This window comes from Papio anubis, chromosome 5 (assembly GCF_008728515.1).
Source record: "Papio anubis isolate 15944 chromosome 5, Panubis1.0, whole genome shotgun sequence".
Classification (NCBI taxonomy): Eukaryota; Metazoa; Chordata; class Mammalia; order Primates; family Cercopithecidae; genus Papio; species Papio anubis.
In genome coordinates this window covers 53,188,504-53,204,326 of record NC_044980.1, presented here as the reverse complement: position 1 = coordinate 53,204,326, position 15,823 = coordinate 53,188,504, and the positions used below count along the sequence as shown (strand labels likewise).

Here is a 15,823-nt window from a genome sequence, read left to right as displayed (position 1 = left end):
GGTCCCTGAAGTTCCTGCACATACTCAGAAATGTGGAAGCTTTGCAGTCCTGGGATGCCAGAGAGGACCCAGCTACTGGTAATCCAGGCCTTATAAATCACAGTATGGTGAGAAGCAAGAAAATACCATTCTACCTATTTTCTATCTCTAAAATTATGTGCATGCAGATGCATCTGTGAAAAAGAGCATTCCACATTCTTAGTGGGATGTGAGTATGGATAAGAGCACATGCCCTGAGTCAGGCTGCCAAAGAAGGAATCCCAGCTCTGTGATTTGCTCCTTCGCTACTTGTGAACATTTGGGCAAGGTTTTTGTTTTGTTTTGTTTTTATTTATTCTAAACTGCAGTTTCCTCATCTATATAATAGGAATAGTGAGATGAGCAAAGGAAAAGTGTTGGTATGTGCTAAATGCTCAAGTGAAGTATTATCTTTGATATTCTTCTTGTTGAATTCCCACCAATGTTATTCTCTGAAATGGAAATGGTCAGTTTTACAGAATATGCCTTGTCTTATTACCTAACTTCAGAGGGCAAGAGGTTTTAACACCCAACACTTTCCTGAGAGTTTCATAATTTCTGAAATAGATGACTTAAATTATCCCCCTATTTCCAACTGTTATGACATGCAACAAAAAGCATTCATCCATATACCTCTTGGGGTAGAAGCTAAGACACTGAGGCATCTGTGTGTAGATAGAAGTGTTCTGTGGTCCAGACAGACTGCAGGGAGGAGAACGTGACCAAAGGCCATATTCCCTGTGATAGGACCTGTCCTAGAACACTGCCTGCCACCGAGTAACTTCTAAAAATCTGCTAAACTCATGAAATCCTTGAAAGCAAGTGGAATTTTGTAGAAACTTGGAGAGAGCTGAGTTTCATGTCTGGGCTAATAAGAGGAAGAATCCAAGTGGTAAGAAAAGATAAGAAAGGGAGCCCCAGGAACTCACAGCACTGTGGGAAAACTCCTCTCCTACAGCTTTGAAGTGTGTTTGGGTAAAGTTTAACTTAACCTCTGATACTGAATTTGGAAAATCACTGAAGTCTACAATATCATTATTTCAATATTGGGAATCATTAAAAGGCTTTCAGCTATATATATATATGTGTGTGTATATATATACACATACACACATATATGTATGTATGTTTGCATATGTGGTGATGATCACCATCCTTTCCCCTAAACCCCTCTAAAATAATAGCAAAGGGATTTCACAAAAGCAAAATCCTTCTAGACAGAGAGAAGTAGACAGGAGACAAGAGTAGAAAAGAGAGGTCAACAAAAGTATGGAATCTGGAAGTGAATAGACTGGAGAAAGCAGAATCCTAAGCCTGCTGAAAAACCTCACAAGAATTCTTGCCTGGAAGAACCTAGAAAGGCCTTAGAATTGGAGATACCAAGTGTCTTCATTATAGGGTATGGGCAGGGTTACCAATTGTCCTGGTTTGCCTGAGAATGAGGAGTTTCATGGTACACAGCAGAATTTTCAGTGCTAAAACCAGTCGGCTAGGTGGTGGGTCACCCTAGTTGTGGCTGGGGCATGCAAACAAGAGAACTGGTTGAAAGTCCAAACCCCACATGCCTCCCAATAGCCAAGCAACTATCTTCCCCTTATACAACTTAGATAAAACAAAAGAAGTTTAAAACATAAAAAAAAACCTCATCAAACATTCTTGACATTCACACTTTCTATATACAGATGTCAATTTGTAAAAATGAAAGGGCCTCTCTCTTAGCAACAAAATGTAAAGAATCCTTCAAAACTTTTCTCGTGGATATAAAATATACAGAAGATTTCTCATCATTTCTTGGCAGAAACAAACACCAGACATCGTGTTTTCAAATACCTGTTCTCTCCAGTTGGATACATTTTTATTTGGGAATACAAAATGAAATCTTTTTAGGGTATACTATGTCCAAAATTCTCAGACATGCAGAACTCCACTCAAATTCTGCAGAATTAGAATATTTAGAGTGAGGCCAGAAATCTGTCATTTTTTAAAACCCTTCATATGTTCTTTTCATCAGTCAGGTTTAGAAATCATTGGATTAACAAACGTTCATATGGAAGCCAGGATAGATATATGTTGTCAAGGCCTCTGGGATATACTATGAGGTGACTGAGTAATCTGACATTTAGGCCAAGATCCCTGGGAACATGGAAATATGATCCTAGAGCTCTCCACCAGCTGCTGTCTTCACCAGACACCCCTCTTGGTGATACAGTTCAGCAGATCTCACCATCATGATGTTGACTCTTGCAGAGAAGGGTCTACACCCTACAATGCCCAGTCTGCCCATACAAGCTGAATTCTGAGAAATGTGTTTCATCAATTATCTCTGCCCTGGTAAAAGCCAGAACCTTCTGAGGACCAGTGATATAACTCACTGCAAGCACCCTACTAGACTTTGAGGAGGGACAACCTAGTAGGAATCGGTAAATATGTTCTCAAAGCTATGCAACTCTGCTCTGCTGAACTCTGTGGAAGGTGGCCTTGACTTTCTCCATCAGTCATTTTTAAAAATAAACACAATTGGGCTTTACTCGCCCTCAGTCCATTAGAAAGCATTGACAGCTAAAGGAGACCTGTGTCTAAACGGAGACCACAAAATGAGGAATAGCTCTTACAAGAATACCTCTTCCTGAGGAGAAAGAGTAAACAGAATGGATATACCCAGTGCTATGTGGTGTAAGGAAAACCTCTCCTAAAAATATCTAGTAAGGTACTCTAAAAATTCCCACTGGGGAATTAAAAAAAGCCTACGAGTTAATATTAATATATTTGTTTCCCAATAAGTTTTCATCATTAAACATTTTTTAAAACACTAAACATTTTAAAAGTATCAAAACATTAAAATAATGAGCCATTGAAAAATTCCTTCTGAGATTTGCTATAAATATTGGTTCTACATCTTGATATCTTGCTGCCCTTATTTCATCCATCAAGGTAGGTCATGTGTAGGAACAAGCACCTTGTTGTCCATGCACTTATGAGACAAAGGAATACCTGGATTATCTGTGAAAAACTTGGTGTATTCACAATCTATATGTTTTTGTTTCCAAATTGTATAACTCTACCAATTAGGATGACTTACAAAGCCACTTTCATAGTCATAATCATCCCTGCCTTTCATTCAAAAGCTACTGCTACTATTATTTACCACAAAGAATAAACCCAACCATGCACATTCATAAAAGAATGCTCACATCACAGGTGTGCTGTGTTTCTGTTATTCTTTTTCGTCAGTTCTGCCACTCAGACAGGTGTTCAGTGGATCAAACACTCTAAAGAAAAACTATCTTCTATTAAAGCTATGACCCATAGGTGAGAGTCATAGGAGAGTCATAATTTGCCAGTTGGTAAACATATCACTTCTTCATGCTCTTCAGTATCCCTTGAGCTATAGCCACTTGAACCAAAATTATTCATCAGTGTTGGCTTGTAAGTTTCTCTATCATCCAAGCCACTTGGTGGCTAGCAAGTAATGCCCATTGATCTTTGATGAGCTAGAGTTAAACAAGTGGCAGCAGACAAGTGATGAGAGGCTGATGGCCTTACCTCTTACTGTTAGATTATGATTCAGGTAGCCAGACATAATACGCTAAGAGTGTAGGAGCTAAGTGGCTATGATTCCATGTTTTACTCAGATAGGAGGCCAACGAGGCATAACATGTGGTTTTTTGAAGGTCGCTCGACCAAAGTTACTAATACTATCCCCAAGCCAACTAGCTTGCTAGAGAGTGCGGCAGGGAACTACTGACCCTTTCTTTTCACCATTCACTAGAGGACTGAAGACCTAGAATACTTACTCCTATTGCTTCACTGTTTAGTGAATGCAAAAATACATCATTGTCTCAATAGAACTGACAGCACACTTCAAACCAATCTGAAATATGTTGGTGTTGGAAAAGGCATTTTGTTTCTGCAGAGTTGACACCATTAAGGAATACATAAGTTGGCAAAATAAAGTAATTGTTAAAGTTATTTTATTTTTACAATTTTGCAACTTGTTAAAATTTCAAAAAGTATCTTAAAGCTCACAATTTAATTTGAAAAACACAAAGAAAAGGTATAGTATCACAGGAACAATGCTCAATAGAAATATAATTAAATGATAGAAATGAAAATGTAAACATAAGTATTTTTCCAAAAATATCTCTAAAAGATAATCAAAGCACTAATATTATTATTTACATTTCTCTATCCCTTTTTCTATAAGAAGCTCAGTTAATTACTGTGCTTCCTTAGTTTCTACACACTACTATAAATTAATCTTATTAACCTCTTTCAATACTCAGCACCTCATCCCAAGATTAATATATATCTTCACTTGGAAACAAGTTTCTAGTGTAGAAAGAGCCACTATTGAGCCTAAAAGGAAAAGTACAATAACTAAAATGAACAATTCCCAGACAAGCTTAACAAAAGACTGAAGATGACAGAGAAAAGAGTCATTGAACTTGAAATAAATCAATATAAATCATACAATCTGACAAATACAAAGAAAAAAATTTTTAATGAACCAAGCCTCAGTTACTTGTGGGATGATATCAATTCTAACATACATGTAAATGGCAATATCAAAAGGAAAAAGAAGAGAATAATTGGATGAAAAAATACTTAAAGATGTAATGGCTAAATATGTTTCCAATTAGGTGAAAAATATAAATTTATGTATCTGACAAGCTTATCCAATTCCCCAATCTGACTAAATATAAATAAAATGACATCTAGGCACATTATAGTCAAATTGTTTAAACTGAAAGTTAAATAGAAAATCTTGAAAACAGTCAGATGAAAAAAATGACATTACACACAAGGGCACAATGATATGAAGAACAGCTGAACTCCCATCATAAAGGAGATCAGCAGACAATAAAAGAGCATATTTAAATTACTGAAAAAAATTAACAAGAAATTTTATATGCAGTCAAAACTCTTATTCAAAAATGAGGGCAACATTTTTAAAAACCATTATCAGATGAACAAAAACTAAGAGAATGAAATGCCAGCAAAGCTATACTATAGGAAATGCTAAAGGAGGTTGTTCAGGCTGAAGAAAAATGACACCAGATAGACACTCAGATAAATAAGAAGAGCACCAGAAATGGTACATAGGTGAAAGGCAAACATAAATAAATATACATTTTTTCACTCTTAATCTAAAAAATACATATTGCTGTTGAAAGCTAAAATTATAAAACTTTATTGGGGATTTATAATAAATGTAGATGTAACATATGACAAAAATTTCACAAACAATGAGGTAAATGAAATTATATCATAGCAAAATTACTATGTTTTATGAGAAGTAATACAATATTAACTCTAAGTAGACTATATAATAAGTTAAATATGCATATTGTAATCCTTAGGATAAACACCAAAAAGACACAAAGATATACAGTTGAAAAGCCAACACAGAGGGCTGGGCGCAGTGGCTCACGCCTGTAATCCCAGCACTTTGGGAGGCCGAGGCAGGTGGATCACCTGAGGTCAGGAATTCCAGATCAGCCTGGCCAACATGCTGAAACCCTGTCTCTACTAAAAATACAAAAATTAGCTGGGTGTGGTAGCACATGCCTGTAATTTCAGCTACTCAGAAAGCTGATGCAGGAGAATAGCTTGAACTCGGGAGGCAGAGGTTGCAGTGAGCTGAGATCGTGCCACTGCACTCCAACCTGGGCAACAAGTACAAAACTCCATCTCAAAAAAAAAGAAAAAGAAAAGAAAAGCCAACGCAGGAACTGAAATACCTAAAAATATTTAATTAAGCAAAAAAGAATATAAAAAAGAAACAGAGAAAGAAAGAGAAACAGAATAAATAAAAAACAACAAAATGGTAGACTTAAATTCAATCATAATGATAATCGCAATATATGAAAATGGACCAAGAAAAAGGGAGTGATTTTTCAAATTGGAAAAAAAATGAAAAGCCCAACTCTACATTGACCACAAGATTCACACTTTAAATATAAAGATACATACAAGTTGAAAATAGAATTATAAAATTATATATATATACCATGAAAATACTATTAAGAAAGCAAGAGTGTCTGCATTCTCTATTAATATCAGACAAGATAGACTTTAAGGCAAGGAGTATTGCTGGAGATGAAGTGGGACATTTCATAATATAAAAGGAAAAATTACTCAGGCAGACACATTTAAAAATATGTGTGTATATCTAATAACAGAGTCTCAAAATATATGAAAAAACTCAAAAAAACTAAAAAGATAAAGAGGCAAATTGACCATAATAGCTGGAGATTTGAAAACCTTTCTCAGTAATTGATAGAATAAATAGACCAAAAATTGATAAGGATATAAAAGGTCTTAGCAACACCACACAATGCCATAACCCAATTTATATTTAGAGACTACTACCCTGCACAACTACAGCACACACAAGCACACATTGAATCATAAAGTCAGACCACATGCTGAACTAAAAACAAGTCAACAATTTTAGAAGATTAAAATCTTAAAGAGTATCTTCCATAGTAGCAATAGAATTTAACTAGTCATCAGTATCAATAAAATATCTGTAAAAATACTCAAGTATTTGGAAAATAAACACACTTTTAAACACATGGATTAAACAAAAACATCATAAGTGCCAAATAGTTTGAAATAAAACATAATGTAAATACTACATTCAGAAATGTGTGCCTGTCAGCTTAAGGAGTACTTACGGGGAAATTTATGATTTCTAATGCTTACATTTATTAAAAGAAAAGAAATATTTAAAATCGGTGACCTGCCAGGTGTGATGGCTCACACCTGTAATCCCAGTACTTTGGGAGGCTGAGGCGGGTAGATCACTTGAGGCCAGGAGTTCAAAACCAGCCTGGCCAACATGGTGAAACCCTGTGTCTCTATTAAAAATGCAAAAATTAGCTGGTTGTGGTGGCAGGCGCCTGTGATCCCAGCTAATCGGGAGGTTAAGGCAGGAGAATCGTTTGAACCCAGGAGGTAGAGATTGCAGTGAGCTGAAATCCAGCCACTGTACTCCAGCTGGGCAGCAGAGTGAGACTCTGCCTTAAAAATAAATAAATAAATAAATAAATAAATAAATAAATAAATGAACTAAATTTATACTTTAAGAATCTAAATGAAGAAAAGGTTCTACTAAGTAATATAGTTTTTTTAAAAACAGCTAAAATCAACAAAATACAAACTAAACAAAATTAACAGAGGTAAAAGTTGACATTAGTACCAATACAAACATTTAGTAAGACAGGCATAAGAGAGAGGGAGAAAACTCAGATGATCAGTAATAGGAAAGAAAGGGGATATCACTACAGATCCTAGAGATATTTAAAAGGTAATAAAAATATTTTTTACAATTTTGTGTTAATAAATTGGAAAAATGAGGTGAAAAACAAAATTTACCAAAACTGACTCACAATGAAATAGAAAAATTTTTATATGCATATTTAGTTTTCTATTGCAGCTATAATGGATATTTAAAACCACACCCATTTACTGTTTTCTGAGCCAGAAATCTCAGCTAGGTCCTCTGCTCACTCTGCTCAGTTCCACCCGGCTAAAATCAGTGTGTTGGCTGGAATGGGTTTTGTTCTGGAGGGTCTAGGAAAGATTCCACTTCCAAACTCATTCAGATTGTCAGCATAATCCAGTTGCTGGTGGTTGTAGGACTGAGGTCCCTACTTCCTTGACACACAGCCTTCTTCATCTTCACCCCAACAATTCTTTTCATGTTTTGAAATTGACTTCTTCTACCACATCACTCTGACTTCAATGAGAGAAAGTTCTCTACTTTTAGGAGGTCTTGTAATTAGATTGGACCAACCTGATAATGCAGGTTAATCTCCCTGTTTTAAAGTTTATAATATTAATTACACCTGCAGAGTTCATTCTGTTATGAAATGGAACTTATTCACAAGTTACAGGGTTAGGCCACGGAGAATTTTGTGAGGGATGCTATTCTGCCTAATACAATGTACTTAAGGGAGATAGATAGATAATAGAGATATTAGTATATCAATGAAATCTTTAAAAATTAAAACTCTTATTTAAAATTTTCAGAAAGAAAATTCCAGGCTCCAATGGCTTCATTGGTGAACTCTATTAGACATTTAACAAGCCAACATATACTAATCTTATGCAACAAAAATATTCAGAAAACTGAGGGGCAAAGAATACTTCTTAGCTTGTTTTATAATCATAATTCCAATACTATAACTTCATGAAGGCATTAAGAGAAAATCATAGCCCAATATCCATCATGACTAATGCAAAAAAAAATACTTAACAAAATATAATCAAGCTTAATCCAGCTATATACAGAAAGGACAATATATCATGACCAATAGGGTTTATCTAAGGAATGCCAGTTTAGCTAAAAAAATCAATCTACGTAATCCAACAAACTAAAGTAGATAAACCACACAATCACATCAACAGATGTATAACAAGCATTTGACAATATTCAACACCCATTTATATTAAAAACAAATTTTCCCATCAAATGAGAATCAAATTTGTTCAATATAATAAATAATATCTATACCAAAACAAAAAAACATAGTAACAAAACCCTATAGCTAGCTTCACACTTAATAGTAAAAAAAAGGAAGGCCTTCCCTCCTAAAATGGGGAACAAGATAAAGATGTCCGCTGTCGTCACATCTACTCGACATTATACTGGTTATTCTATTCTATTCAATAATATATGGGGAAAAAAAGAAAGTCTTTGGAAAGGAAGAAATAAACTATCTCTATTTGCAAATAATGATAGTTTATGTTGAAATGTTTATGGAATCTTAAAAAAACTAGAAATAAATATAGCAAGGCCTCTGGACACAGAGTCAGGACAAACGGATCAGTCTGGATACAGACCCGACCTATAATTAATTAACCTAAATTTCATCAAAATTCAAAAAATCCTCACCAAAAGGCACTATTTAGAATATGTATATATAAGCCACCAAATGGGAGAAACTTTTATTTGTATATCTATCTGACTTGACAAAGGACTAAATTGAAGATGAAAGATCTCTTGCAACTAAACAATAAAAACAAATCCCCCAGATGAATAAAAGGTTAGAATACACTACTCACAAGGGAAGATATATAAATGGCCAATAAGCACATAAAAATACACTAAAAACCATTCATCATTAGGACAATTCAAATTTAAATCATAATGAGATAGCAGAAAACACTCATTAAAGTGGCCAAAACTAAAAAGACCATTGACATTACATGTTGTTGAAGATGCGGAGCCACTAAAACTCTCTCATACATTGCTGGTGAGAATTGTGGGTCCTCCCACTTTGGCAAAAGATTTGATTGTTTCTTATAAAGCTTAATATATCATAAAAAAGAACAATAGAAAAAACATTTATCCCAGAAATTTTACTTTTAGGTATTTACCCAAGAGAAGTGAAAAGATATTATCATAAAAAAGAATAGAAAAAACATAGCCTTATTCATAGTATCCCCCAACTAGAAATTACCTCCAAGTTCACAAATAGGATAATGAATTTTAAAAGTATAGTAAATTGATTTTAAAAGTATAATATTCAGCAATAAAATGGAATGAATTATTGAAACATGCAACAACATGGATGAATCTCATACGCATTATGCTGAACAAAACAAGCCAGACTCAAACGAGAACATATTTTTTTGTTCCACAGTATGTTCATACTGCATGTTCTATAGAACTATATAAAGTTCTAAAACAAGTCAAACTTTTTTATGGTTAAGTCATTCTGCAGGGCTGAGTGAGAGAGGAGACACAGGAAAATCCCACAGCTAAGCCGTGATTGGTCAGTCTGTCCAGGAGAACCCAGGGATCTCAAGTTCAAGTCTCACCAAAAAAGTTTACTGCATAGGTAGATTAGGAAAAACCATGAAGGAACACTCGGGGTGATTAGAAATGTTCTATATCTTTATAGTGGTGTGTGTTACACAGATTTATACATTTGTCAAAATTCATTAAATTGTTCACTTAAGATTTGTACATTTCAATGTATATAAACATTATTTTAAAAACTATAACTAATGAATGAAAATGCTAAAGATCTATGTAATTCTGAATAACTCTCAAAGATTTAATCTTCACAGGCTATAGTATCCTTGGTAATAGACTGACCTACTAAGATGATTCCCACAGAACCTCTGAGCCACATTAATTTAAAAAAGGGGAAAACGGTTGGAAAACCTTTAATCTATATAAGAACTTTTTTTTGAGGTGGCCCAGCTGCTTGTACTTAGCGAGTTGAGTGGGCAAGAGTAGTTTCAAGAAAACCTATTCTTCAGCATAAACATACATTTCCTTCCTGGAATATCATGGTGAAGAAAGGACTTCCCAATTCCAGTATAAGCTTAGAATGGTGGCAGAAAATTATGATAATTTTGCAGTTTCAATGGAAAAACATTCTTATACCACAAAAGTGAATTTTTGCTATAGGTTAAGTTTCCTTGCTATCCTCCACTTCCTTTTACAGAAGAAAAGTGGATACTTGAGCAATTAACCCATATGGAGCCAGGAAGAATTTCTCATTTCTCTAAAGTCAATTAGGGATTTTCTGTTTCTGTAAAGGATGAGGACTACATGTCCATTTCTCAGAAAGATAGAGGGATGATCACTGAGGATGGATATGGTTAGGAATTCAACAATAATGAAGTACAAAAATGCCATGTACTTTCCATAGCCAAATAAAACAGTGATATTTAGACTTTAATTCTTTGCAATTTGATTTTGTGTACAGCATGGCTAACTTTAATATATAACTAATGGTTTTTAGCTCCACTTCATCTTCAGCCTACATCTATAGTCCTTTTTCAATCCTCCTCATCTTTAGTCAAACAATTTCTTTGGCACTCTGCTCCACGCTTTGGGTAGATATATTTGAATTTTCCTCAGTAGTTAGAAGACTGCATTTATGAAGTGACCCCAAAAGCTTGTGGATAACAAAATGGAAAAGTAAGCATTTAGTCAGAGACAATGAATTCCACTTTGGTCATGTAAGAGAGTACGTGAACCTGCCAGAAATTATAATAGACAGAAGTAAGCCATTTTAAAAACATTGGCCCTTTTCAAATATTCAGTTTAGTTTATGCAAGTTTATTTTACAAAAAGAAGATAGGGCCAATTTTCCTTTTTTCTGAACCAAATGAATGACTCAAATTATATCAATAGCTGTCTCATTCTTTACACCACCCATTTATATCTTCCTGGGGTATCAAAAGTAATAGAGGAAAGAACATGGGTTTTCTAGACAGAGAGATCTGACAGAAATTTTACTCTATCCTAGTAGGAAAGTTATTTAGTTTTAATAAGTTCAAGTGATCGTGCCTATAATTAGGGTAAGAGTGACCACTAGGATTTTTAAATATATTTGTAAATATTTTTGTAAAATATATCCATACACACATATGATTGTTATATATTATTTATACATATAAAAATTGTTTTATACATACACACAAATAAAATGAAATCTAAGTCACGGGGCTTGGCACAGGCAAGGCACTACATAAACTAGAATTTGTTCAATGTGGCTCCTGAATCTAATGACAATTTGTTAACCAGAGTCTTGTCCTCAAGTCATGAGAACTGTTATTTCTCATCTCATTTGGCCCTCAGGATTTATGTATACACTGAATGAGAAGACACAAATGACCAGCTCCTGCATTAGAATGCTAAGCCTATCACTTGGGACACTTACCAAATGCTATTTCTGGTTATTTAGGTTAGAAAGGAAATAAAGATGTCAGAGATTATCATTGTATATTATTTTAGTAATTACTATGAAAAACAATTAACCCTCATTTTCCCTCAATTCAGAAAGAAATACGCTTCATAAAATATGCACATATCAAAGATAACTACCTTGAACAGAACACCAAGTTATTTATATAGATACATCAAATGCTTTTTAAAAGACCTTACATGACTTTTAAAAGGCTTCTTTAGAAAATATAAGAAGTAAATTGGGAAATAAGCAAATACATTAAAAAGCTCATATTGTTTCACATCAACAAATGAACTAAATATTTTTAAAAGCAGAGAATAAATCTCTTATTTTATGAAACCATAAAATGAGGTTTTGCTTGTGAGTCATCTTCTACAGACCTAAGTAAAAAAATATTTGGGACATACATTTGAAATGATGATGTGGTTCAGTCTTTAAATGAAAAAAAAAGTCAACTATTTATTTTGTTGCATTGTCATATCTCAAAGTCACATGAAATGTGATTACAATTCAGAAATATCAGTGCTGAAACATTACTTGTTACTTTAAAATATTCAGAGTAAGCTTATAGTTTTTATCCTATTATTACATATTTTTGAAAATTAATGATAATGGAGATGGGGTCACTATAACAACAATTTATTAGTTAAATTGAATTAATGTATGTGCTCTAATTAAATATGCTAAAAAGTCTTTGATTTCCTAAAATTTACATTACTCATGACAGCATTTGGAAATTTTAAATTTCAAAAACTTAGTCCAATGATTTAAAAATACATGATAAATATGACAATAACTCTATCCACAAACAAATTAATTTCATTTTACCTATTTTTATTTTAGTTCTTCATTAAAGTTTCGACTAAAATAGAAAATCACAGTGCCTACTACATAGTTAGTGAACACAAAAACTAATTTTAACTATTTCCTAAAATATTAATACAGTTCTGTAATATTTTAATGATCTTTCTGAACATTCTAAGCAACTCCTGTAGGAAAGCAAAATTAATATATAGTGTGGTTAAATTTTTCGTAATTTATTTTGATTGAAAAATATCAGTGCATATATAAAGTTCATTTTATTAACAATCTATTTTTCAAAAATTCTTGGAAATCTTTTTTATTGTGTAAATTTAAGATGTACATGTTTTCATATACATATACATAGTGAAGTGTAACGATCTACTTTTAAAGTCTACAATTAATGTTTACTTATAATCAAATACGATTAATTTAGCCAGTTGGCTCCTGGCAGTATCTCCAGTAATAGAAAATTATCATAAACCAATATATCTTGATTGCAACAGCCTGTACCTTTATTGTCTGTTCAGATTCTTTTCACATCAGGTCTATAATGAAAAGCTAAGTCACAAATAGAGGTATTAGAAGACACACAAAGGGGCCACTGTTCCCTGACACAAATCAAATTTTCAATAACTCATAGGTAATTTGACGACTTCCCTTATATAATCCCCCAACAAACAATTAAATTCCATAGATTTTTCATTTAACAGTCCAGTAAGGGTTTCTTAATATACATAACCCATAAAATAAATTAAAAGTAAATCGAAGCATATGTTTAAAGTCCTTGATTCATGAAGAAACCAGTTAGAAACGCTGAAGCCCAAATTAATGTCAAATATTTATACTGTTGGGTTTGGCAACAGAGGTGGGTTCTCAAGAGAGAGCACATTCCAAATGATGTTTTCTACTCTCCTCTCAATCCCATTCATAAAATGCCTTTCTGTTACACAGTAGGATCACTGTTTGATTAATAAACACAAGCTGATGATGTTTAATGTTAACTGGCAGTACATAGAGACGAGAATTATCACTCATCTTTACTTAAAAACAAAACTTAAGCAAGATGTTTAAGCAGAGGTTACTTCTGCACCGGAGTCCTTTGCATTTCTCAAAGGAAACAAACCTAAGAATGTGACTGAAATGGGGAATCGGAGAACAAATGGGCACATAACACAAGAAAGCTCAGAGGGGGCTGTCTCCAAAACAGAGTAAACCAGTTGTGTGGACAGTGATGCTGGCATAGCTCAGGGATATGCCAAGCCCCGATGTCTTTGCTATTTTCTGCTGATACTGGGAGCCTAACTGAAGAAACAGGACTTTGAGGAGCCTAACATTGCTTCTCTTTCTTTAATGCGCCCTTAACCAAGCGGAATTCGCTCTATGCCGACTCCAGTGGGGAGCCTTCAACCCCGAATCTGACCTATCTGCCTTAAATCCGTGAGTTTTCACCGCAATCTCAAACCCCGGATGCCAAGAGAGGAGATCAATGCCAACACGAGATTGCATGCTCCTCTGACTTTTGTTTGCTTGGGTTTTCATTTTAGACAAACACTCTTATCCTCATTACAGAGCCTAGACAGACTGCGAATAGCCCGATCCCCTCATCAAGACAGCCCCAATCACAGCCACACAGAGCGCAAAGAAACCCAACTCTGTTCCCAGGGTCTTGTCACAGAGCCGCATCTCCGCGGGTGGCCGCCTAGACCTTCCCTTACGTTGAACTGTTTGTGCGCGGAGCAAGGGGAAAAGCATCTCTTTCAATTCCTCCCGAGGCCACTCTTTCTTTATGGACCCACCTGCATGGGCGCTTCGTGTCTCATTGTTGACAAATGTCCTTTCTCTCTGGCTAGGACAGCACTGGTCCGGGCTTCCGGTCAAGCGTGCACAGTCCGCGCGCTCCCCGCTCCACACTCAGCACTGCTGGGGTTCGCTAACCGGCTCCAACATCAGCACCGGAGCTGTCCTCTCCTGGCGCCGCACACGCGTACTGCCGGGGAGCCCCGTGCGCTCCTGGGAACTGTAGTCTCGCCCTGCGGGGCTTCCCAGCAAACAGGCGAGCGGTGAACTACACCTCCCGGCAAGCAAGCAAACTCTTAAACATCCTCGATCCGCCAGTCCGGCTCGGCCGCGGAGCCTCCCTACTCCTTTCGAAACGCTCCTGGGTTACCTCTCCCAGTCTCCCCTGCCCTCTTCCTCGCCAGGGGCAGGCGAATGTGACCCCAGCTTATCTCAGCTGGAGATTTTTCTTTGCTAACTATCGCCTTCGGGAGTAGACTGTGAGTTCCTGATTAGAAAACAACACTACCTGTGCTAATTTCCAACGCAAACGAAGCCAGAGCTGGTCTCTGGGACTCTCCGCCCTACCCCCTCCCCATCTGAATCGGGAAAGTTTCTACGTTTCCTTAGGCAGAGTGGGGCAGTTTTACAGTCTCATTCAGCAAACGTGGGGGAGAAAGACGATGAATGGTACACACATAAGGAAAGTGGTTTATCCGCATAATTGCATTGAGAAGTCGCCCGCGCGTACACAGTCACACACACAACCCGCAAACCAAAGTGCGTGAAAGCGAGATTTCTGGCTAAGCACCCCCAAGGAACTCCCTTCGCCTGCTTACCTTTCCATACAGCTCCATTACAACTCGAGGTTCGGAAATTCTCAAGTGACCTCGCTACAAAGGAGGTTAGGGCTCTACGTAGGAAGCGGGGCTAAAATGAAAAGGCACAACACAATAGAAGGGGTAGGGGTGGCGTCTGGCGGAGAGAAAAAGGAGGGACGTGGAGAAGACACCTGATTTCGATGGAGCGCTTCTTTCCTCTAGAGGGAAAATGTGGAGTCTTCAAGCGGCAGCTGCAGAGAAAAGACTGAGTCTCTTAGGAAGTGCCAGGGGCGCGATAGCGCTGGGCAGCCCCTCCCCAAGCCCTCCCCCAGGCACCTTCCGCCGTCATTAGCGCGCACACACAGCCGCTGGCCGCGGGCTGCAGAGCTGAGAGGGCACTGGGTTATTTACCCAGAGCAAGCCACATAAAATGAACACATTCATCACTGGAACCCAAAAGCACCGTCAAAGAATGAGATGGGAGACCTCTATCAAGTTATCCTATCCTTTCTTTAACACAAAGTCATTCCTTATATTACAACTATACTCCTCCTAGATTAGTTCAAAAAAATGGTTTTGAAATCTAGGAACTGTACTTTTGTTGGGCTTATCCTTTTCCTGTCAGTTGACTGATAAGTTTGACTATCCATGTGCTCCGTAACTATCTAGAGACAGCCCTCTCTACTT

General features: G+C 36.2%; 1 protein-coding gene across 2 annotated transcripts in view; it reads right to left on the bottom strand.

The window, feature by feature from the left end:
- Nucleotides 1–15,414, bottom strand: part of RAB3C (RAB3C, member RAS oncogene family) — a 293,347-nt gene extending 277,933 nt beyond the window's left edge. The window contains exon 1 of one of the 2 annotated variants that reach the window (XM_009208455.3): nt 15,155–15,414. In XM_009208455.3, the coding sequence (XP_009206719.1) occupies nt 15,155–15,172 (18 nt within the window). In that variant the 5' untranslated portion in view covers nt 15,173–15,414. Of the gene's footprint in view, nt 1–14,335; nt 14,534–15,154 lie in introns of those variants that run through there. The other variant, XM_003899700.5, reaches the window with a different exon arrangement.
- Nucleotides 15,415–15,823: the final 409 nt, after the last annotated feature.